Consider the following 23,254-nt stretch of genomic DNA (forward strand, 5'->3'; position numbering starts at 1 on the left):
GAAATAACAGTGAACATGGAACTATGTAGATTATTGTAATTCATCTGTTTTTTAAAAGTTTTAGTTTTGGGCCAGCACTGTGGCACAGTGGGTTAACGCCCTGGCCTGAAGTGCCGGCATTACATGTGGGCGCCGGTTCAAGACCCGGCTGCTCTGCTTCCTATCCAGCTCTCTGCTGTGGCCTGGGAAAGCAGTAGAAGATGGCCCAAGTCCTTGGGCCCCTGCACCCGCGTGGAAGACCCGGAAGAAGCTCCTGGTTTCGGATCGGCATAGTTCCGGCCGTTGTGGCCATCTGGGGAGTAAACCAGTGGATGGAAGAACTCTTCTCTCTCTCTCTCTCTCTCTCTCTCTGCCTCTCCTCTCTCTGTGTAACTCTGACTTTCAAATAAATAAATAAATAAATCTTTTTAAGAAAAAGAAGTTTTAGTTTTAAAAATTAAGAAGCAGAAAAATCGTGTTTGAATCTGACTTATAAGTAAATAATATGTAATGTATTTTTAGTGTATGTGACCACATTAATGATATTGATCTACAGTTGTTCATTTGCTGTTGGGAAAGAGGTCAAAAGCAATTTTATTTTTATTTTTTTTAAAGATTTATTTATTTATTTGAAAGTCAGAGAGAGAAGGAGAGGCAGAAAGAGAGAGAGAGAGAGAGAGAGAGAGGTCTTCCATCCACAGTTTCACTCCCCAGTTGGCCTCAACTGCTAGAGCTGTGCCGATCTGAAGCCAGGAACCAGGAGCTTCTTCCGGGTCTCCCATGTGGGTGCAGGGGCCCAAGGACTTGGGTCATCTTCTACTGCTTTCCCAGGCCACAGCAGAGAGCTGGATCAGAAGTGGAAGAGCCAGAACTCGAACCAGCACCCATATGGGATGCTGGCACTGCAAGTGGTGGCGCCGGCCGCAGGTTTTATTTTTAAAAAATCATCTTATTTATTTGAGAGAGACAAACAACAGGTTCCATTTCTTGGTTCACTCCTTAAATGCCAAGAACAGCAGTGGCTGGACCGAGCCAAAGCAGGAGTCAGTAACTCAATCCAGATGACCCAGTTAACCTGAACCATCATTTCTTACCTCCCAGGGTGTGCATTAGCAGGAAGATGGAATTGAGAGTGGAGCCAAGATTCAAACGTTGGCATTCTGATTTGAGTTGCAAGTGTCTTAAATGCTAGATGAAGCACTTCCCACCAAGAAGTGTTAGTTTGATAAATTTAAGTGTTAGTTTGATAAATTAGTAAATAAGTAATATAAAATAGAAAATTTAGTAATTATTAAATTTCAAGTATTTATATTTATAAATATAAATATGTAGTTACATATTCAAGTGTTTATCACAAAATAAATAGCTAATTCTGTTTTATTCAGGTATATTACTGCAATTTTTAAAAAATATTACTATTGTTTTTCCCTTCCTGTTAGGGATGTTTCAAAACCAGAAAGATACAGTGGAGACAATATAATCTACAAGCCACCAGGGGTAAGTTGCTATTTCTTAATGTGTGTAATCATATATAATTTATAAATACATATGTAGTATAAGTATGCTTTTAATGTTCATAGAATTTTAGAATCTGAGTAGAAGGCGAGCTTGAAACATCATCTTGAGCTAATACAAATCTTTCCATGTGAAGCTGGGACTGCAGAGGCCTGAAGTCTCAGTTACGTTTAGTGGCAGAGATGGGATTGGAAGACCCAAAAAAGGCTCAGGCCTTTTTGCAAAAAATCAGTTGCCGCTTAATTTTTTAAATTTTAATTTATTTGAAAGCAAGCAAGGTAGAGAAAGATTTTTTTTTTTTTTTACGATTTATTTTATTTGTTTAAAAGAGAGACAGAGAGAGTCTTCCATATGCTGGTTCACTCCCTAAATGGCCTCAACAGCCGGAGTTGAGCTGATCAGGAGCCAGGAGCTTCCTCCAGGTCTCCCACATGGGTACAGGGGCCCAAGGACTTTGGCCATCCTCCGCTGCTTTCCCAGGTGCATTAGTGGGGAGCTGGATTGGACGTGGAGCAGCTGGGTCTCGAACTGGCGTCCATATGGGATGCCAGTGCTACAGGCTGGGGCTTTAATTTGCTGTGCCACAGTGTCAGCCCTGAGAGAAAGATTTCTAATCTAGAGGTTCACACTGCAGATGCCTGTAGCAGCCAAGGTTGGGCAAGGCTCAAACCAGGAGCTGGGAGCACAATCCAAGTCTCTGTTATGGGTGGCAGGGACCCAGCTACTTTAGGCATTACTTGCTGCTGCCTCCCAGTGTCTGCATTAGCAGAAAACTAGAGTTAGGGTTGGAGCCAAGATTCAAACCCATATACTCTAATATGGGATTTGGGTGTCCCAATCAGCATCTTAAGCATTGTGTCAAATACCTGCTCCTCTCCCCTCCCCCGCCACCCGGGTCCTTTCTGCTCTTCATTTTGAATTTTGTCTGGGAATCAAAATATATTTTAGAGTTTTACTTTTATTTATTTGAAATTTATTATGCCTTTAATAGCTAAGTTGAAGCTAGGAACCAGCAACTCTCTTGGGTCTCCCATGTGGGTGGCAAAGTCCCAAAGACTTGAGCCATCATCTGCTGTATCCCAGGATGTGCATTAGCAGGAGGCTGGATTGAAAGCAGAGGCAGGACTCCATCTCCAGCATTCCAGATGGGATGTGGGCTTCCCAAGCAACAACTTAACCCAGTGTGCCACCACATTCCTAGTAGTCTGTATTTAATTTGTAATTTACTTATTTAAGAGACAGAGATTTTTCCATCTGCTGGTTCACTCCCTAAATGCCTGCAGTAGCCAGGCTAAAGCAGGAACCTGGAACTCAGTCCAAGTGTCCCACATGAGTGGCAGGGCCTCAGCTACTTGTGATGTTGCCTCCCAGGGTGCATAAAGCAGGGAGCAAAAATTGGAAATAGAGCTGGGACTCAAATCTAGGCATTCTGATGTGGGGTATGATTGTCCTAGGTGGTGTCTTTTTTATCCCTCTTTTTTGTATGTATGTATGTATGTATGTATGTATGTATTTATATAAAAGGAACAAATTTTCTATATCGCATATATATAGTTTTAAGAACATAATGATACTTCCTATCCTTCCTTCCTTCCTTTTCTTGCTTCCACTCTTTCCCCTCCTTCCTTTATTATTTTTCTTTTAATTTTTGCAATATATACTTGCAATTTACTTTATAATCACAAGGTTAACCCTCCACTAAATAAAAAATTAAACAAGTTGTAAGTAGAAAAACCACCATTCCTCAGGAGTAGAGACAAGGGCTGTAAAGAATCAAATCTGAAAATGTCAATTTCATTCATATACATTAATTTTTTTTTGTGCTCTATATATTGGTTACCACAAATCAAGGAAAACATGATATTTGTCTTTTGGGGACTGGCTTATTTCCCTAAACGTAATGGTCTCCAATTGCATCCATTTTGCTGCAAATAACAGAGTTTCCTTTTTTTTGTAAGACTGATTAAGTAGTATTCCATTTTGTGTGTGTGTGTGTATATACACATATATGTATACATACACCACAATTTCTTTATCCAGTCATCAGTTGATGGACATCTGGTTTGATTCCACATGTTAGTTATTGTGAATTGAGCTGATATATACATGGGGGTACACAGATAACTCTTTCATATACTGATTTCATTTTGTTTGGGTAAATTCCCAGGAGTGGAATGGCTGAGTCGTACAGTAAACCTATTTTCAGATTTCTGAGGAATCTTTCTAATGGCTGTATGAGTTTACATTCCCACCAACTGTGTTAGGGTACCTTTTTCCTCACATCCTCGCCAAACGTTATTTTTTTTTATTTTTGGATAATGGTCATTCTAACTGGGGTGAGGTGAACCTTCATTGTGATTTTTATTTGCCTTTTCCCTGATGGCTCACTAAGCATTTTTCCATGTGTCTGTTGGCCATTTGTATTTCATCCTTTGAAAAATGCCTGTATTAACTGCTGTTCCAAACAACCACCTCCTGGAAACTAAATTTAAGAGACACTTTACTGATTTGTGGCCATCACTCCTAGTTGTATCATACAAGCCGAGGTCCTAAATCTTATAAATTCACCTGATAGCTGCTGGAAAATAAGCAGCAACTGGGTTACTTTGAAACCTTGAGCTAAGAAGTTTTAAAGTAGCTAAATGTGAAAGTAGCTGTTTAGACCTGGACAATTGTAGCCATAACTAAGAGGCAGACGTCTTCCTATATGTTACCACAGTGACCTAAGGTTTGTCATTACAATTTGACACAGACACAGAAAAAGGTACCTGTGGGTATGTTTTTAATTTTCATTTTAATCTTGTTCATATTTTGACATTAGAAGTTTTATTTTTTGTAGTCAAATAAGTGAATTTTTTGTTTAGAAGGCTCATTTCCTATTCTGATTTCATATAATTTATTGGATCATTTTCTGTTTCTATAAGAAATAGCCGAGGATGTGTGGTTTGTAGTTTTCAAGACTTGTTCACTCTGCAGATTTTCTGTTTTTTAAAATTTCTATTTATTTATTTTCACTTTTATTTGAAAGGCAGAGAGATAGAGACAGAAGGAAATCTACGATCTGTTGGTTTGCTCCCCAAATGCATACAATGCACCCAGCTGGGCCAGGCCTAAACCAGGAGCCCAGAACTCCATCTAATCTCCCCTGTGGATGGCAAGGACTTAAGTTCTCAGGCCATCGTCTGCTGCCTCCCAGGATCTGCATTATCCAGAAGGTGGTTTGGAAGCAGAGGAGCTAGCATTTGAACCTAGGCCCTCCAATGTGGGACGTGGACATACCAAGCCCCATCTTAACTGCTGTGCCAAACGCCTGCCTCATCTCCAAATTTTCTTCTAGCATTTCTACTTCAATGAATAGCTAAATCAGCTCATTGGTTAATTCTTTTCTCAATGCCTGCCTGCTTTTAGTGAAAATACAGTTAAGGTAATTAACATAAATCAAAGTAAAAGCAAGTGCTTAGATAGTTGCAGGTTAGGTTTTCATGTTCCTGATAATCAAAGAATTATCAGATGATGATGATGATGATGATGATGATGACAATGTGAAAGTCAGAGTTACAGAGAGAGGGAAAGACAGAGAGATCTTCCATTTACTGGTTCATTCCCCAGATGGCCACAATGCCAGGGCTGGGCCATGCTGAAGTCAGGAGCTTCATCCAGTTCTCCCACATGGACATGGGGACCCAAACAGTTAAGCCATCCTCCTCTGCTTTTCTCAAGCCATTAGTAGAGAGCCAGATCAGAAGTGGAGCAGTCAGGACACAAACCTGTGCCCATGTGGGATGTTGGCTTTGCAAGTGGCCACTTTTTTTATCCACCAGTACACAACACTGGCCTTTTTTTTTTTTTTTTTTTTTTTACCATCAACAGTTCTTTTCTTGGGTTTTCTATTTTTTATGTTTATTTTCTATCTCCTATAGATTTTCTGGGTTTATAAGTGAATTTAAGAATGTATTTTGCTAGTACACAGCAGATTGGTTTCATTTTCCCCCCTGTTTTTCTAACAGCATTCTGCTCCAGATATGGTGTACTTGGGATCTATGACAAATTTTGATGTGACTTACAATTGGATTCAAGATAAATGTGTTCCTCTTGTTCGAGAAATAACCTTTGAAAATGGAGAGGTATGGACTTCCTATATGTGTTGTTTTTGATTTAGATGTATGGAAGAATAAGCTTCTTCTACCCATCTTATTGTTTTAATACAAGAATGTTTCGTTGTAAAGATCATCCAAGTGGACTGTATCGTAGCTAATAACATAATACAGAGCAGTGATTCTCCTGTCCCACAGCACCTCTGTTACATTTTCAATAATAGCAGTAGTGCACTACAATCTTGAAAATGCTTCCCAAGGTGATTCTGAAACCCACCTGTTGGTTGAGGGTGCTTATTTAAGTGGATGTTGTTTAGAGGCAATGCTTTGCAGACTTCAGTTACAACTAATTATTTATTAGTGAGTAGTCCTTTGCTACTAAAAGATTTTTCTGATTTCTGTCTAATCTTCAAGACAAAGTTGTATTGTCTTTTTCATGATAAATAATGAAAGTGATTATCAGTGATCATGTAATAGACGTCAGTCATCCCATGCCCTTGAAATAAAGTCCATTGAAATTATTACAACCCCCACAAAAACAAAAGGAAAACCCTAAGTGATTGGAAGAATAGGAGCGAAGGGTTATGTCTGTGAGATACCCTTTCCTTTCTTTATCATAAGCCAAATATGTTTTTCATTCTAAAACCCATGGTCCAACAATGTAAGTGTTGATAAATGTTTTATTAAGTAGAGTTTTTAAAAAAACTTACATATGTCAAATAATTACAAGTGTATAGATAGAGATCAGATGCAGCTCAAAAAATTATCACAGAGTAACTGCACTCATAAGATAACTACCAAGTCAGGGTGGTGTTATGGACAAAAAATGTGTGTGCCCCCAAAACTCATATGTTGAAATAGTTTTTTTTTTTTTCCTAAAGATTTATTTATTTGCTTGAAAGAATTAGAAAGAGGGAGAGACAGAGAGAAAGAGATCTTCTATTACTCTGGTTCACTCCCCAGATGACTGCAATGGCCAGCGCTGGGCCAGGCTGAAGCCAGGAGCTTCTGGGTCTCCCACATGGGTGGCAGGGAAAGAAACACTTGGGCCATCTTCTATTGCCTTTCCCAAGCCATTAGCAGGGTGCCCGTGTTGCAGGCAGTGGCTTTACCCACTGTGCCACAACAGTAGCCCCCATATGTTGAAATCTTAACCCACTACTGTGATGGCATTAGGAGGTAGGGCCTTTGGAAAGTAATTATGTCCTGAGGGTAGAGTCCTCATGAATGAGATTAGTGCCTTTACTGTCATGTGAGGGTACAAAGAGAAGTTGGCAGTCTGCAACTGAATAACAGCCCTCACCAGAACCCAGCTGTTCTGGCAAAGCAATAGCCTCCAAAACTATGAGAAACAAATTTCTGTTTATGAGTCACCTTGTCCGTGGTTCTTTATTATAGCAGCACAAACTAAGACCCAGGAGTGGGCAATTTTTTTCTTTTAAGGGGCCAGGTAGTAAATAATTTAGGCTTTATGTTCATACAATAATCTCTGTTCCAACTACTTAAATTTGCTGTTGTAGCACAAGAGTACTTTATACTTGTGTACTTTATACAGTACCTAAACAAGCGAATACCACTGTGTTCCAATAAACCTTTATTTTTTGACACACATCATGAAACATTTAGAAAATCCTTTTACCAATCATTTAAAAATGTAAAGGCCATTCTTATCTTGTGAACCACACAAAATTAAGCATCAAGTCAGATTTGACCCATGGCTGTAATTCACTGATCCCTAAGTTAGGTCAAGGAATACACTGTTTCCAGAGCTTCTCTTCCTTCTTTGCAATCATTATCCCATTTACCATCTTCATAACCACTGCAATGATTTCGAATGGGAATATCCAAAGTTTTGCCTATTTGAACCCAGAATGGAATCAGTCTTTTGTGTCTGGTTTTTTTCACTCAGTTTATGTTTGTGGGATCCATTTGTATTACATGAAGTTTCAGTTCATTCATTTTTATACTGAATGTAATTCTCTTATGTGAATATACATAGTTCAATACGGTTCACAAACATTAGGTTGCTTCTGAGTTTTGATTGTTGTAAATAGTGCTGCTGTGAGCATTCTTTCTTATAGATGTCTTTTGGTGGAATATTCAGACATTTTCATTGGATATGTAGTCCTATGAGTAGAATTGTTGAATCATAGGGCATGCATACAACTCTACTAAATTATACCAGTTTCCTAAAGTGATTCTAGCAGTTTACACTCACAGTTTGCCTTGTTCCACATTCTTACCACACTTTATGTAGTCAGCCATTTTCATATTTGTTTATACTCGTATGTGTAGTAGAATATCATTATGGCAGCTAGATCCTTACAAATTTTATTTATTTGAATGTCAAAATTAGAGAATTTTCCATCTGCTGGTTAGCTTCCCAAATGGCTGCAACTGTTGGGGCTGCACCAGGCTGAAGCCAGGAGCTTCTTTGGGGTCTCCCATGTGTGTGTGAGGGGCCCAAATACTTGGCCATCTTCTGCTACTTTTCCTGGGGCATCAGCAGGGAGCTGGATCTGAAGTAGAGCAGCCAGGACACCAACTGGCGCCCATATGGAGTGCTGGTGTTAACATGGGATGTGGTGGCTTAACCTGCTACTCTACAGTGCTGGCTCTCAAAATGTATTTCTTAAACAGTAAGACTTGAACATTGAAATTATTCTTTGATCCATGGGCTTCAGATCGAATATATTTTGTTAGCAGGCATGAAAATCACATTAACTCACTGTGCATCTCCATCAGAGTTTTTGGGCAACCAGGTGCATTGTCACTAAGCAGTGATACTTTAAAAGGAACCTTTTTTTCTGATCAGTAGAGAGTCATCCTGTCCTTTGAAGCTTTGAAGTCAGACATTTACTTCTTTTCTTTAGCTGTTAGTCCTAGATGGCTTCTTCCAGTGGAAGGCTGTGTTGTCTACATTGAAAATCTATTGTTTAGTACAGCCACATTCATCAGTTATCTTAGCTGGGTCTTCTGCGTAACTTGCCACAGCTTCTACATTAGGTCTTGCTGCTTCACTTTGCACTTTTATGTTGTGGAGATGGCTCTTTCCTTAAACTTCATGAACCAAACTCTGCTAGCTTTAACCTTTTCTTCTGTAGCTCCATCATTTCTCTTAGCCTTCATAGAATTGAAGAGAGTTAGAGCTTTACTCTGGATTAGGCTTTGGTTTAAGAAAATGTTATGGCTGGTTGACCTTTTATCTATACCACTAAAACTTTGAAATAAAACCTAAGAAATAAAGCTGTTTAGCTCTCTTATCATTATGTGTTCATTGGAGTAGCACTTTTTTTTTTGAATGTTCATAGAAGCTTTATTTATGATGGCACACATGACCCTTACAACTGTGGCCTACTGATTCACAAAACAATAGAAACCTCATGTCAAGAGAAAGAAGCAGGTACAGTTAGTACTTATGATACTATTTACATATTACTATTTACATAAAATTCAACAGCAAGCAAAACTAAGCTTTGAGGACAGAAATCCTTTTAGATATTGAGTGCTTCTTGGAGTAGCATTTTTAATATCCTTCTAGAACTTTGCATTCACAGTTTGACTAACTGGCACAAGAGATCCATTCTCAACCTGTCTTGGTTTTCATCATGCCTTCCTCACTAAGCTTAATCATTTCTACTTTCAGAGTAAAGTGAGAGACTCTCCTTTCACATGTAATACTGAAAGGCCATTGTAGGGATATTAATTGGCCTAATTTCATTATTATTGTGTCTTAGAGGATAGGGAAGCCAAAGGATTAATAGTTTACTGGTTGAAAACTGGCTGTATTTTGGGGGTTTGTCTTTTACCCTGAATAAAACACTTTTTAAAAAATTTATTTAAGGTACATAAATTTCATGTATTTCACATGTACAGATTTAGGAATATAGTGGTACTTCCCACCCTACCCTCCCTCCTGCCCATGCTCCCACAATTCTTCCTCCTCCTCCTCCTCCTCCTCCTCCTCCTCCTCCTCCTCTTCCCAACACTGTTCCTCAACAGTAGAGACTAGGCAATTTCACTCCAATACATTACATTTTTAATAAAGCACTTTTCAGTTTTGGGTATGTTGCATATATAACTGGAGTGGTTTTTGTAATAAACCTTAAAATAAACATGAGTTTCTAATCAGATTTACTGCTGATAACCTCAGTTTTTCTTTTTTCTTTCTTTTTTTTTTTTAAGATTTATTTATTTATTTGAAAGTCAGAGTTACACAGAGAGAGCAGGAGAGGCAGAGAGAGAGAGAGAGAGAGAGGGAAGTCTTCCATTTGCTGTTTCACTCCCCAGTTGGCCGCAGTGGCCAGAGCTGTGCTAATCCGAAGCCAGGAGCCAGGAGCTTCTTCCGGGTCTCCCATATGGGTGTAGGAGCCCAAGGACTTGGGCCATCTTGTACTGCTTTCCCAGGCCATAGCAGAAAGCTGGATCACAAGTGGAGCACCCGTATGGGATGCCAGCACTGCAGGCAGCGGCTTTACCCGCTATACCACAGCGCCGGCCCCTCCTCAGTTTTTCAATGTTACCTGTGAAGACTGAAAATACTAACCAACTTTACACTACCCTAAAATGATTAACATCTTGATGAAGAAGCAGTATAATTCCTTACGTTCTAAATGTCCTGGCTTCAACTGGCTGCCCTTTGAAACCTCATGTTCAGCTGCTCAGTAGTCCAGTACAGACTTTCCTTTAAAGTGGATTAGTTCCTGCAGCAGAGGGTCTTCTGAGTGCCTGTGTACTTGGGGTGAGTTAAAAAGTGAATTCACTCTTTGGTTAAGGTTATTATGTTTGTTTATACCATATGATCTTATTTTTTCCCCATGATGTTACATGAAGTGGATTCAAAACTGTTCCTAACTAGAGAATAGCTAGAACTGAATGGAGAAACCTGATAATTCTCATTTACTGCTTTTCTCTACAGGAATTGACAGAAGAAGGATTGCCTTTTCTTATACTCTTCCATATGAAAGATGATACAGAAAGCTTAGAAATATTCCAGAATGAAGTAGCCCGGCAATTAATAAGTGAAAAAGGTAGACAGATTAAGGTGTTTATTTTCACCTTTCCTTTTTCTCTTTCTCCCTTTCCTTCTCTCTCTCTTCCCTTCTGTGTTATATTCACATAAACATATTTGGGTTAAAAACTTCTGATTTTAACTTTTATATTCAAATGTGGGAGAGGCATTAGTACAAATATAATATTGTTTTGTTTTTTTCCCCTAAATCATGACTGTTTTAGAGAGAGAAATCAAATAACATGAAAAGCAGAGTTATGGGTGAATAACATTAATTTGGGGTACTTTCTTTTTTTATTTTAAAGATTTATTTATTTTAAAGAGTTAGAGAGAGAGAGAGAGAGAGAGAGAGAGGTCTTCCATCCACTGGTTCACTCCCCAATTGGCTGCAACAGCCTGAGCTGTGCCGATCCGAAGCCAGGAGCTTCTTCCGGGTCTCCCACATGGGTGCAGGGGCCCAAGGACTTGGGCCATCCTGTACTGTTTTCCCAGACTTTAGCAGAGAGCTGGATCAGAAATGGAGCAGTTGGGATTCGAGCCGGTGACCATTTGGAATGCCAGCACCGCAGTGGTGCCTTTACTCGCTACGTCACAGTGCTGGTTCCTGAGGTACTTTCTGCTAGCAAATTGATTCTTGTCTGATCCACGTGCCAATAGATACTTCCAAGAGATATTGCTGAGAGAGCTTATTACATGGTCTGATTAACTTTTATTTTTAAATGAAAGAAACTTGAGTAGCTGTCTAGTTTTCTGCAGAGCAGCTAAGTGGAATTTGAGGTGTCCACTCTGTTGTTAGAGAACAAAGTCAAACAAAACACACTAACAGCATTCTGTGGAGTTGCCTATTTTAGTCACTTAGTAAATATTTTGGAGGTTAAATTAGGTTAAGTCAATCAGGAGGGGCTGAACAGCTAGAATGAAAATGGTCCCCTATCACTTTTAGTAACTTGCTGCCCAGAGCCTGGGTAATTTGCAAAGCAAACGACTGCCCATTTCAAGAAAATAAATTCACTAATACATTCAAATTTTGGTTCAGTTTACATACCTTTTAAAGAAATTGTACTCCCTTTCTTAAGAGCTAAAATCCTATCTCTTTTAGTGTTGTGATATCAACTTTTTTGTTTTTCTGATATATATCACTCTAAAGAATGTTGGGAATTTTTTTTAGCATATCATTTCATGTGAACTTATGATCTTATGAGAATAAGCTCAAGAAAATTCTAACCTACATCTTAAAATTGTTTCTTTTAAAGGTACAGTAAACTTTTTACATGCAGATTGTGACAAATTTAGACATCCTCTTCTGCATATACAGAAAACTCCAGCAGATTGCCCTGTTATAGCTATTGACAGCTTCAGGCATATGTATGTGTTTGAAAACTTCAAGGATGTATTGTAAGTATTCATTTTGTTTTTCAAATTACTGATATATTCTCAAAAATGAACTTTAAGCAATTATTGGACTTTTTAAAGTAATCTTATGTTAGAAGAATAAGGAAGCTGGTGGAGTTTTTTTTCACTGAAGATTGTGGTGTTATTGACCATAAGAATTATGATTTATTCCTGTAGAAATGCCAGCATTAGGTGACTGGAATTGGTGATTAATACTTGGGTGATTATTGATTAATGATTGAGAATTAATCCCTGAAAAAAAATTTGTTTCTTATGAGAGATTCCCTCTGCATTGAACTTGATCTTTGCCAGCACATCGAGGAACATAGATTGTACTCCTAGGTCAGGTTGAAGGTAATTGATAATGTTGCTGTTCATTTGTGACTACATCTAGCTGAAGAAAGCAAGAAAACTACACCGATTCTTCAAGAAGATGAGCAAAATTGAAAAGCCATTTAAAAAAAAAAAAAGATATATTTATTTATTTGAAAGGCAGAGTTATAGAAAGGCGGGGGGGGGGGGGCCTTCCATCCACTGGTTCACTCCCCAGATGGCTGCATTGGCCAGAGCTGTCCCAATCCACAGCCAGGAACCTGGAGCTTCTACCAGGTCTCTCATGCAGGTACAGGGTCCCAAGGACTTTGACCATCTTCTGCTAATAAAGCCATTTGTTAAACTAAGAGAGAAGACTCAAATCATAAATGAAGGAGGAGATATACCTGATAGAGAAATACAAATAATTCATGAGACTACTATGAAAAATTATACACCAACAAATTGGTAACCTAGAAGAAATAGACAAATTCCTACACATATACCAAAGCTGAAGCATAAAGAAATAAAATCTGAACACATCAATAATGTGTAAGGAGGTTAAATCAGTACTAACAAGTCTCCCATCAATGAAAAACCCAGGACCACTTGGTTTCACTGATGAACTCTGTATGACATTTAAAGAACTAATACCAGTATTTCTCAAACTACAGAAAAACTGAAACAGTGGTAAAATTTCCAGGCCCATTTTTTGAGGCCCTCATACCAAAGCCAGACAAAGGCACTATAAAATAGAAAATTATAATGCAATGTCTTTGATGAGCATTGATGCAACTCCTTAATAAATACTAACAAACTAGAGAGCACAGAAATAAATCCACACATTTATGGTCACTTGATTTTTGATGACGGTGCCATGAACACCTAATGGAGAGAGAACAGTCTGTTTAATAATGGTGCTGGGAAAAGGGAGGAAAACTAGATATTCACATTCAGAAAATTGAAATCAGACTCTCATCTCACACCATATGCAAATGTTAATTCAAAATGGACTTAAGACTAAAACATAAGACCTAATACTGGAAAACTATTTGAAGGAAATATGAGAGGACTTCAACAAGTTCATGGGAAAATAGAATGAAAACATAATGCACATTTTACATGAACCTTTTGAAGCCCCCTCATATGGGGGAAAGCTCTGTGACATTGGTGTGTCTGGGCAGTGACTTTTTTGGATGTAATCCCAAAAGCACAGGCAACAAAAGTAAAAATAAATAATTGGGATCAGACCAAATTTTAAAAAGTTTCTGTACAGCAAAGGAAAGTCTGCAGAATGAAGGACAACCTAAGAATGTAAAAAAAAAAAATTGCAAACTATACATCTGATAAATGATTAATATCCAAACATTAAGGAATTAAAAAATTCAATAGTAAGAAATAGTACAATTTTAAAATTGTCAAGGGAGTTGAATAAATATTTCTCAAAGCAGACATACAAGTGGCCAATAGGTATATGAAAAATGGTTAACATCACTAATTATCATAGAAATTCAAGTTAACACCACATGAGACATCACTTCCTATCAGTTAGGTTGCAAAAGGCTATTACCAGAATGAAGGTAACAGTGCTGGGAAGGAGGTGCAGAAAAGGGAACCCTTGTATACTTTTGGTGGGGATGTATATTAGTGCAGCTATTATGGAAAATGTCATAGAAGTTCCTGAGAAAATTAAAAATAGAGATACCCTGTGTCCAGCAGTTGCATTGTTAGGTGTGTATTCCAAGAATATGAAATAGTATATCCAAGAGATATCTGCATCCCATGTATATTATACACAATAGCCAAGATATGGAATTAACCCAAGTATCTTACGAGCAGATGAACTGGTTTATATATACACAAGTGAGTTCTATTCAGCTTATAAAAAAGAAAACCCTGTCATTTGTGACAGCATGGATGAACCTTGAGGGCATTACGTGAAGTGAAAATAAGCCACACACAGAAAGACAAATATTACATGACCTTACTCCTATGTGAAATATAAAAAACTGAACTCAATAGATGTGGAGAATAGAATGATATTAACTAAAGATGGAAGATATAGTTACAAAGTGGGGAGATGTTGGTCAAAGCCTACAGCATTTTGTTAGATGAATGATTAAGTTAAAGGGTTCTGTTATAGGACTTGGGCAGCCAGCTGGCTTGTGCTGCTGTTAAATGAACTGGGGAAGTCAGTGGGGGATCAGCCCTGGAGTGAATATGTAAGGAGTTTCCCTCCCTGGCGTATTGAATTTGAGCTGCCTGTGGATCACAAAGGAGATATCCAGTAGGGAGTTTAGGGGATTTACTTCGTTCTGATTTTTAAGAGTGAGATAAAGGCTAGGTCTTGAGCACATGAGAATATTGCTGAAGTCATTGAAACAGATGTGATAACCCAGAACAGGGTTCACAATGGAACCTTGATGAACACCGACATTTAATGGAAGGTCAGAGGAGGGAACCATGTAGAAAAGGCCAAGGAAGCACGGTCTGAGAGGTAAGAAAAATCCAGAGAGGAGTGAGGCATAGAAATTCTTATGGAAACTTGCCTTAATGGGAAAGAGAACAGAGAGAGAGCTCCAGAGACATGATGAAATAACAGTTTAATCCCTCTTTCCCCAAGTAGAAGAAACTAAATATGATTAAATGCTTGTTGAACAAAACCAAATGGAGTAAAATTTGAAGAGATAGGAAAAAGAAGAGCTAATTTGTGAAGCAAAATAAGGAGTACTAAAGGACTGGGAAGCAAAGTAGAGGAAATAACCTTCTTGGGCTCTGATGAGAACGAGAGGGCTGGAAGGGTGTATCACTTCTTTGGAGATTGTTTGGGGGTTGTGGTGTTAGTGACAACAGGAGAAGATTGCTGAGGTTCCTGTCCTGATTCCTGTTTTTAACTGGCAAAGGAAGCAAGATCATATTAGAGTGAGGAAGTGGGTGCAAACTGAGAGGACAGAATCATGCTAGATGTAAAAGGAAGAAAATGGTACCCACAAGCCCACCTTAGAGATCCGTGTCTCCTTAACTTCCTGTCATGTTTCTAGACAGTTGGTGTGTAAGCCTTGACCATTTGGCTCAACAAATTAGCTGGTTGGGTATTCTTTTCCTCTCACTCCTTCGTGAATTTGTTTTGTGAAGCTATAAGCTCAAACTAAAATAATGAGCTTTTTACAAGAGAGGAAAGTTCTGATAGGTGACTTTGCTGCAAGAGATTCTAGGCATAGTGACTGTTTGTCATTAAAATGCTGCCTGACCCATGGGTCATTTATATGGCATTTTATCAGCACAATACCCCATGCTGAGTAGTGGATAAGTCTTGGGTAGTGGTTATTGTTTCCCATCTTTCTTTTAATGGGAAACTTACAGCCCTAAATATAAAGTTTCAAATTATTAGTGGAAGTCAGCTAGACCTCAAATTAGGTCTTTGAGACAGTAAACTATGCCCAACTTTGGGTTTTATTTGTGGGAACATGTATTATGCATCAAGAGAATCCTGTTGAGGAGTTCTTACTTGACTCTCTACTGCTGCAGTTCTTAAGGCAGATTTAAAACATTCTGGCACTTCTGTTCTCATCAGGTGTGTGTTTCCTGCAGAACCCAGACTAACATGAGTGGTCATATTCTTTATCATATGACCCAATCTATCCACTCCCCAGCTATGATTCCCTGGACCATGAACCAGGCACTGGGCTTAGCGATGTTAATTCATCAGCTGACAGTACATTGAGAAACTGTGCCATTAAGATTCTCCAAAGAAATATGGAAATGGGAAATTTTCCTCCTCCCTCTTTCCAGCTATCAGTTCAGTAAGTAGGGATGAGATAAGTGATTATATTTGAAGCTCTTTGAGACAAATTACTGCTTCATTTTCTCCCTTATATGCCTGATTTTCCCTTCTATGGCACTATTCCCTCCAACCTTTTTTTTTTTTTTTTTTTTTTTGAAATTTATTTCATTTATTTGAAAGGCAGAATTACAAGGCGGGTGGGAGCAGGGAGATCTTCCATCTGCTAGTTCAATTCCCAAATGACTGCAATGGCCAGGGCTGGGCCAGGCTAAAGCCAGGAGCCAGGAGCTTCATCTGGATCTCCCATATGGATGCAGGGGTCCAAGGACCTGAGCCATCTTCTGCTTTCTCTGGTGTGTTAGCAGGGAGCTGAATTGGAAGTAGAGCAGCTGGGACTTGAATTGCAGGCAGCAGCTTTACCCATTAGCCAGATGCCAGCCCCTCTCTCCAAAATTTTTAAAACTGTGAGTAGGTACCTGCTGCGAGAGCTACATATAGAAACTATGTGAACAGATGTTAATGTTAAAAACCTAATGAAAGGGGCTGGCTCTGTGGTATAGCAGGTAAAGCTGCTGCCTGCAATACTTGTGTCCCACATGGGCGCTGGTTCAGGTTCCATCTGCCCCACTTCCAATCCAGCTCCCTGCTAATGGCCTGGGAAGACAGTGAAAGATGGCCCAGGTCCTTGGGCCCCAACATTCACGTGGGAGACCTGGAAGAAGCTCCTGGCTCCTGGCTTCAGTCTGGCCCAGAAGCCATTTGAGGAGTGAACTAGTGGACAGAAGACCTTTCTCTCTCTCTAACTGTGCCTTTCAAATAAATCTTTTTAAAAAAAATCTAATAAAAAATGCAGCCAAGTGAATTTGACATATTTAATGGCTTGAATAATTGTTATTGTGCTACATAGTAATTACTACTTAAATGATAAGCAGTTTCCATAAATTATTATAATTACTATTATGTTTACTTTGTAACTTGGCATTTCTGGGCTCATCTGGAAGAAGTATGGTTATGGTAAAGTTAGGGAAAGCAGATTAATGGTATAGAGTCTCCTTCCATGCCAGAAGTAGAAGCAACCGGTCGGTGTTCAGTTTGCCTTTTCCTTGTTTCAGAGAAACTGAGGCTCAGGGAAGTAAAATGAATTACAAGGCCACATAGCCACGTAATGGTAGAGATGAGATTCACAACAGGGTGAATTGAGCCCCCAAATCCCAAGCTAATAACGTGATCTGAAAAGTTACATTTTCTGAACACGTAAAAGCAGTGTAAATGTAAATATGTTCAAAGAGACAGTATTTACCAGTACTTGAAACTAGATCACAGGTCTATGAATCCTGAGGGTTTTTTCCTATTGTTTGATCAGACTGATTTCCTGCCAAATCTAAAGAAACAGATTTTCGTAGAGAGTAATTTTAGAACCTAAGGAGAGATAGGAGAATCTTCAACAGCTGTGGGAGAACAGAATAAATGATGACATGTGGTATAAGACTGTTGAAGGACATTCAAGAGTAAGTTCCTATCTTCAAGATGGTAGTCAGGGGGCTGGCATTGTGGCATAGCAGGTTAAGCCTCTTCCTGTAATGAGGGCACCCTTATGGGCACCTATTTGAGACCTGGCCATTCTACTTCCAATCCAACTCCATGCTAATGCTCTCTGGGAAAGCAGTGGGTGAGGGCCCAAGTGCTTGAGCTCCTGTACCCATGTGAGAGACACGGAGGAAGCTCCTTGTTCCTGGCCCAGCTCTGGCCATTGCAGCCATTTGAGGAATGAGCTAGCAAGTAGAAAATCTCTCTCTCTCTCTCTCCCTCTCCCTCTCCCTCCCTCCCTCCCCCCCTCCCCCCTCATCTCTCTGACTCTGCCTTTCAAATTAAAAAAAAAAAAAAAAAAGGCGGAGAATACTCATCTGTACCTTAAGAGTTTTTAGCTGTCAGTGATGTTCCCCAGGTGGCAGAAGGAAAAGCAGCAGCAGGATAGCTTTTAGGTCATTCCTGGGAAGACTTTTTTTTTTTTTATTATCACAACCTCCAAAAGTGGAATAGGTTACTCTGATAATGAGTTCTCCAGTTCTGGACTCTAGGCCATTTCTCCTACATCACCAAAATCTCTGGAAATTACTATAATTCTTTGAACTACTCAGTCTGGGAATGTTTGCTACAACTAAGTGTATATATTAGTATGAAGGTGGGGTGGTTGTGGTGATCAGGGGGGGAACCCTAAAATGGGGTTGAGGAATGGGTATTTTACTAATTTAGCAAACTGGTCATTTGCTGTGATGAATGAGCCTACCACATTGACCAGGACTTAGATGGAATTACAAAGAACTCAAAAAGGTAAGTAGGAAAAAAAACATTTTGAATCAGGTCACCACTAAGGTCTGTTTCAATTCTGAGAGTTTAGTTTTGTTCATCCTTGTCTAGGGGATCCTTTTTTTCTTTCTCCTGCCAAATGAAGGTTTTCATAAGTGGAAAACAAAAGTTGGTACTGATAGAACTCCGTAAAAGGCACATTTTGATTATCTCTTATTGTTTGTATTTTTTTTTTGTCTGTGACAGTATTAGTACATGTTCAGTAAATGTTTAGTTTAATTAGCTTTCAGTTTAATCTGCTTATTACAGGTTTAAGAGTTTGACTACTTTGAATGATTCCATTGTCACATCTGGAATATATACTTCTGTTGTTGCCATTTGCCCTGTTATTGTCCTCCTCTCCTCTCCGTATCTTTGGTTTTGATGTTTGAAGGTGTCTGCAATGTCAGCTACTAGGGAAATATATACACATATTGATCCAGGTCCCTAAACACCATTTGTATCTTATGTATTGTACAGCTGATGTTACTTTTATGCTTCATAAAGCATTTCAGTATATTTTTACCTCATTTGGTCCTCACAGAAAACTGGACAGCAAATGCTGATACAGCCAGGAGTATACCAGCACTCCTATATACTTTATGTGTGTTCTCAATTTATGTACAACAAGCTTATAAGTTAGATATTATGTCTACTTTACAATAAAGAAATTTTAAGATGGAATGAAGAGGCAAAATGGCATAGTGGTTAAGGGCTCAGATTACAGATACAGACTATTTAGGTTTGAATCCCGTTCTGTTAATACTAGCTGTGTCATCCAGGGGAATTCACTCTAACTCTCCTGTGCCTCAGTTTCCTCATATGTAAAGTGGGAATAATAATAATGTCTACTTCACAGGGTGGTTGTGAACATTAAACGAATATATATATCTGCAGCTCTTATGAGAGCAATGTCTCATTCATGATCAATGCTATTGTAAGTCTCTATATCTTTATGATAGGCAATAACATTCAAATCCAAGTCTATCAGACTGTGAAATACAATACGATGAAGTTAAATGAAGCAGTTCTTATTTTTACAGACCAGAAAAATGAATGTTCAAGAAGTTAAGCAACTTAAATTGCAAAATCAGTGGTTCTTACTGTGTAATACATTTAATGAGTCTCTACTATGTTATTGTATAAGTTGAATTAAAATGTATTAAGTAATATTAGGGGCTGACATTGTGCATAGAAAATAAAGCTACTGCCCACAACGTCAGCATCCCATATGTGGGTGCCGGTTTGAGACTTGGCTGCTCTGCTTCTGATCCAGCTCCTAGGAAATGCACCTAGGAAAGCAGCGGAAAATGGCTCAAGTTCTTGGGCCCCTGCACCCATGTGAGAGACCCAGTGAAGCTCCTGACTCCTGGCTTTGGCCTGTCACAGTCCTGGCCACATGGGGAGTGAATCAGTGGTTGGAAGATCTCTCTCCCTCTCTCTGTCTCTTCCTACTCGATAACTCTGCCTTTCAAATGCATTTTTATTTATTTATTTTATTAACTTTTATTTAATGAATATAAATTTCCAAAGTACAGCTTCTGGATCACAATGACTTCCCCCCCCCCAAACTTCCCTCCCACCTGCAACCCTCCCCTTTCCCGCTCCCTCTCCCCTTCCATTCACATCAAGATTCATTTTCAATTCTCTTTATATACAGAAGATCAGTTTAGTATATATTAAGTAAAGATTTCAACAGTTTGCCTCCACATAGTAACACAAAGTGAAAAATACTGTTGGAGTACTAGTTATAGCATTAAATCACAATGTACAGCACATTAAGGACAGAGATCCTACATGATATTTTTTAAAAATTGATTAATTTTCTATGCAATATCCAGTTTAAAACCAAGTTTTTCTTTTTTCATTTTCAATTATCTTTATATACAGAAGATCGATTCAGTGTATACTAAGTAAAGATTTCATCAGTTTGCACCCACACAGAAACACAAAGTATAAAATACTGTTTTAGTACTAGTTATAGCATTACTTCACATTGGACAACACATTAAGGACAGATTCCACATGAGACGTAAGTACACAGTGACTCCTGTTGTTGATTTAACAATTTGACACTCTTGTTTATGGCATCAGTAATCTCTCTAGGCTCTAGTCATGAGTTGCCAAGGCTATGGAAGCCTTTAGGGTTTGCCAACTTTGATCTTATTCTGACAGGGTCATAGTCAAAGTGGAAGTTCTCTCCTCCCTTCAGAGAAAGGTACCTCCATCTTTGATGGCCCCGTTCTTTCCACTGGGATCTCACTCGCAGAGATCTTTCATTTAGGTCTTCTTCTTCTTCTTTTTTTTTTTTTTTTCCCAGAGTGTCTTGGCTTTCCATGCCTACAATACTCTCATGGGCTCTTGAGCCAGATCCGAATGCCTTAAGGGCTGATTCTGAGGCCAGAGTGCTATTTAGGACATCTGCTATTCTATGGATCTGCTGTGTCTCCCGCTTCCCTCAAATGCATTTTTAAAAATGTATATTTTTAAAAAGTATTAAGTAATATTGGGAAATCAAATCCAACAATATATAAAAGGGATGTATCATAACTAACTGGACTTTATTCAAAGCATGCAAGGCTAGTTCGTTCAACACTCAAAATTGAACATGGGAGTATACTTCAAAACATTTGTGGAAAATGGAATTAAAAGATAAGTTTATTTTGGTGCAAAAATTTTTGGAATCCATGCATGTGAAGACTTTTCAAAAAGTTCATAAAAAATGAGTGTTATTTTTAAAACTGCATGTATTAATATAAGAGAATGAGAAAAACTAGTGATAATATCAGTAGATACAGAAAAAGCATCTAATAATAAAGTTCAGCATCCATTCATGATGAAAATGCTTAGCAAACTAAGAATATAATGAAACTCCCTCTGGATTACCTAGAAGAAATGGATAAGTTCCTAGACATATACAGCCTACGAAGACCAAATCATTAAGAAATGAGAGTATTTCAGGGGGCCAATGGCAAGTATGGACATTGAATGAATAATAAAGAATCTCCCATCAAGGAAAAGCCTAAGATCTGATGACTTCAGTGATGACTTCTACCAGACATTTGAGGAAGAACTAATGCCAAGTCTTTCAGATAGTTAAAGAGAAGGGAAAACTTCCAAACTCATTTTACAAAGCCATCTTTACCTTGATACCAAAGCCAGACAAGGACAGTACAGGAAAATTATAGGCCAGTATCCCTGAAGTACATAGATACAAAATCCTCTACAAAATACTAACAAACCAAATTCAATAGCACATTAAAAGGATAATTTATCATTAGTAAGTGACACTTTTCTCTGGAATGCAAGGGTGGCTCAACATATGCAAATCAGTAAGTGTGATATACAACATTAACAAAATGAAAGACAAAAACCATAGATATTTCACTAGATACAGAAAAGGCATTCAACAAAGTATTCTTTCATGATAAAAATTCAACAAATTAGGTACACAAAGAAGATACTGCAACATAATGAAGGCCATGTATGACAAGCCCATAGCAGATATCATACTCTGTGTTGAAAAGTTGAAAGCTTTTCTCAAAGATCAGGAACAAGACAAGGATTCCCACTCTTACCACTTCTATTCAGCATAGTACTAGAAGTCCTACCCACAACAGTTAGGGAAGACAATGAAAAGCTTCCAAATTGGAAAGGAAGAAATTAAATTGTCCCTGTTTGCAGATAACTTGATCTTATAGAGTGAATATCTCTAATCCAGAAATCTGAAACTTTCTGGGTGCCAATATGATGCTCAAAAAGTAACAGATTTTGGCGCATTTTGGATTTTAGATACCTGGATTAATAATACTCACCCAATAAAGTCTATGCAGGTATTCCAAAAATCTAAAAAATCTCTAAAACATGAAACATGTTTGTTCCTAAATATTTTGTATAAAGGATATGCAGACTGTATATAAAAAACCCTAAAGACTCCACCAAAGAAACCTGTTGGAACTAATGCATGAATTCAGTGAAGTTCTGGGGCATAACGCAAAACCATTAGCATTTTTATACAATAACAGTGAACTGCCTAGAAAAGAAATCAGGAAAACAATCCCATTTACAATAGCTACAAAAGAAATAAGATACTTGGGAGTCAGTTTAACCAAGAAAGTGAAAGACATACACTGAAAATTATAATACATTGATGAAAGAAATTAAGCCAAAGGGAGAGATAATCTGTGTTTATGGGTTGGAAGAATTAATATTAAAATGTCCATACTGTCCAAAATTATGTATTTTATAAAACTGCTGTCAAAATTTTTCACAGATACAGAAAAAGCAATCCCCAAATGTGTATGGAACTACAACTGACCCTGCATAACTAAAGCAGTTGAGCAGAAAGAATAAAGTCAGAGGCATGGTACCATGCACATTTATGGTTACTAATTTAAAAAAATATTTGAGACAGAGGAGAAAGCCCACATCTGTTGGTTCACTCCCAAAGTGATCACAGATGGCTGAGGCTGAGGCTGAAGCTGGGAGCTAGGAACATAATCCAGGACTCCCGTGTGGGTAGCAGGGAGCCAGTTACTTGAGCAATCACTGCTTCCTCGCAGGGTCTGTGCTAGAGGAGTCATGAGAGCTGGGAATCCATCCCAGGAACCCCGATGTGGGATGTAGGCCCCTTAACTGTTAGGCCCATACTTGCTTCCTGGTCACTTGATTTTTGACAGAGGAGGCAAGAACATTTAATGGGGGGAAGGACAGTCTGTTCCATAAATGAATGATATGGGAAAAGTATTTATTCACATACAGAAGAATGAAATTTGACCCTCACCTCACACCATATACAGTCAATTCCAAATGAATTAAAGA

At 38.5% G+C, this 23,254-nt stretch overlaps 1 protein-coding gene across 1 annotated transcript in view; it reads left to right on the forward strand.

The window, feature by feature from the left end:
* The window catches only part of ERP44 (endoplasmic reticulum protein 44), a 116,020-nt gene that overhangs the window by 83,691 nt on the left and 9,075 nt on the right, over positions 1-23,254 (forward strand). Inside the window, exons 7-10 of the mRNA XM_062207880.1 lie at positions 1,419-1,476; positions 5,502-5,618; positions 10,507-10,618; positions 11,853-11,994. Of these exons, the coding sequence (XP_062063864.1) occupies positions 1,419-1,476; positions 5,502-5,618; positions 10,507-10,618; positions 11,853-11,994 (429 nt within the window). The remainder of the gene's footprint in view (positions 1-1,418; positions 1,477-5,501; positions 5,619-10,506; positions 10,619-11,852; positions 11,995-23,254) is intronic.

Source organism: Lepus europaeus, chromosome 12 (assembly GCF_033115175.1).
Source record: "Lepus europaeus isolate LE1 chromosome 12, mLepTim1.pri, whole genome shotgun sequence".
Lineage (NCBI taxonomy): Eukaryota > Metazoa > Chordata > Mammalia > Lagomorpha > Leporidae > Lepus > Lepus europaeus.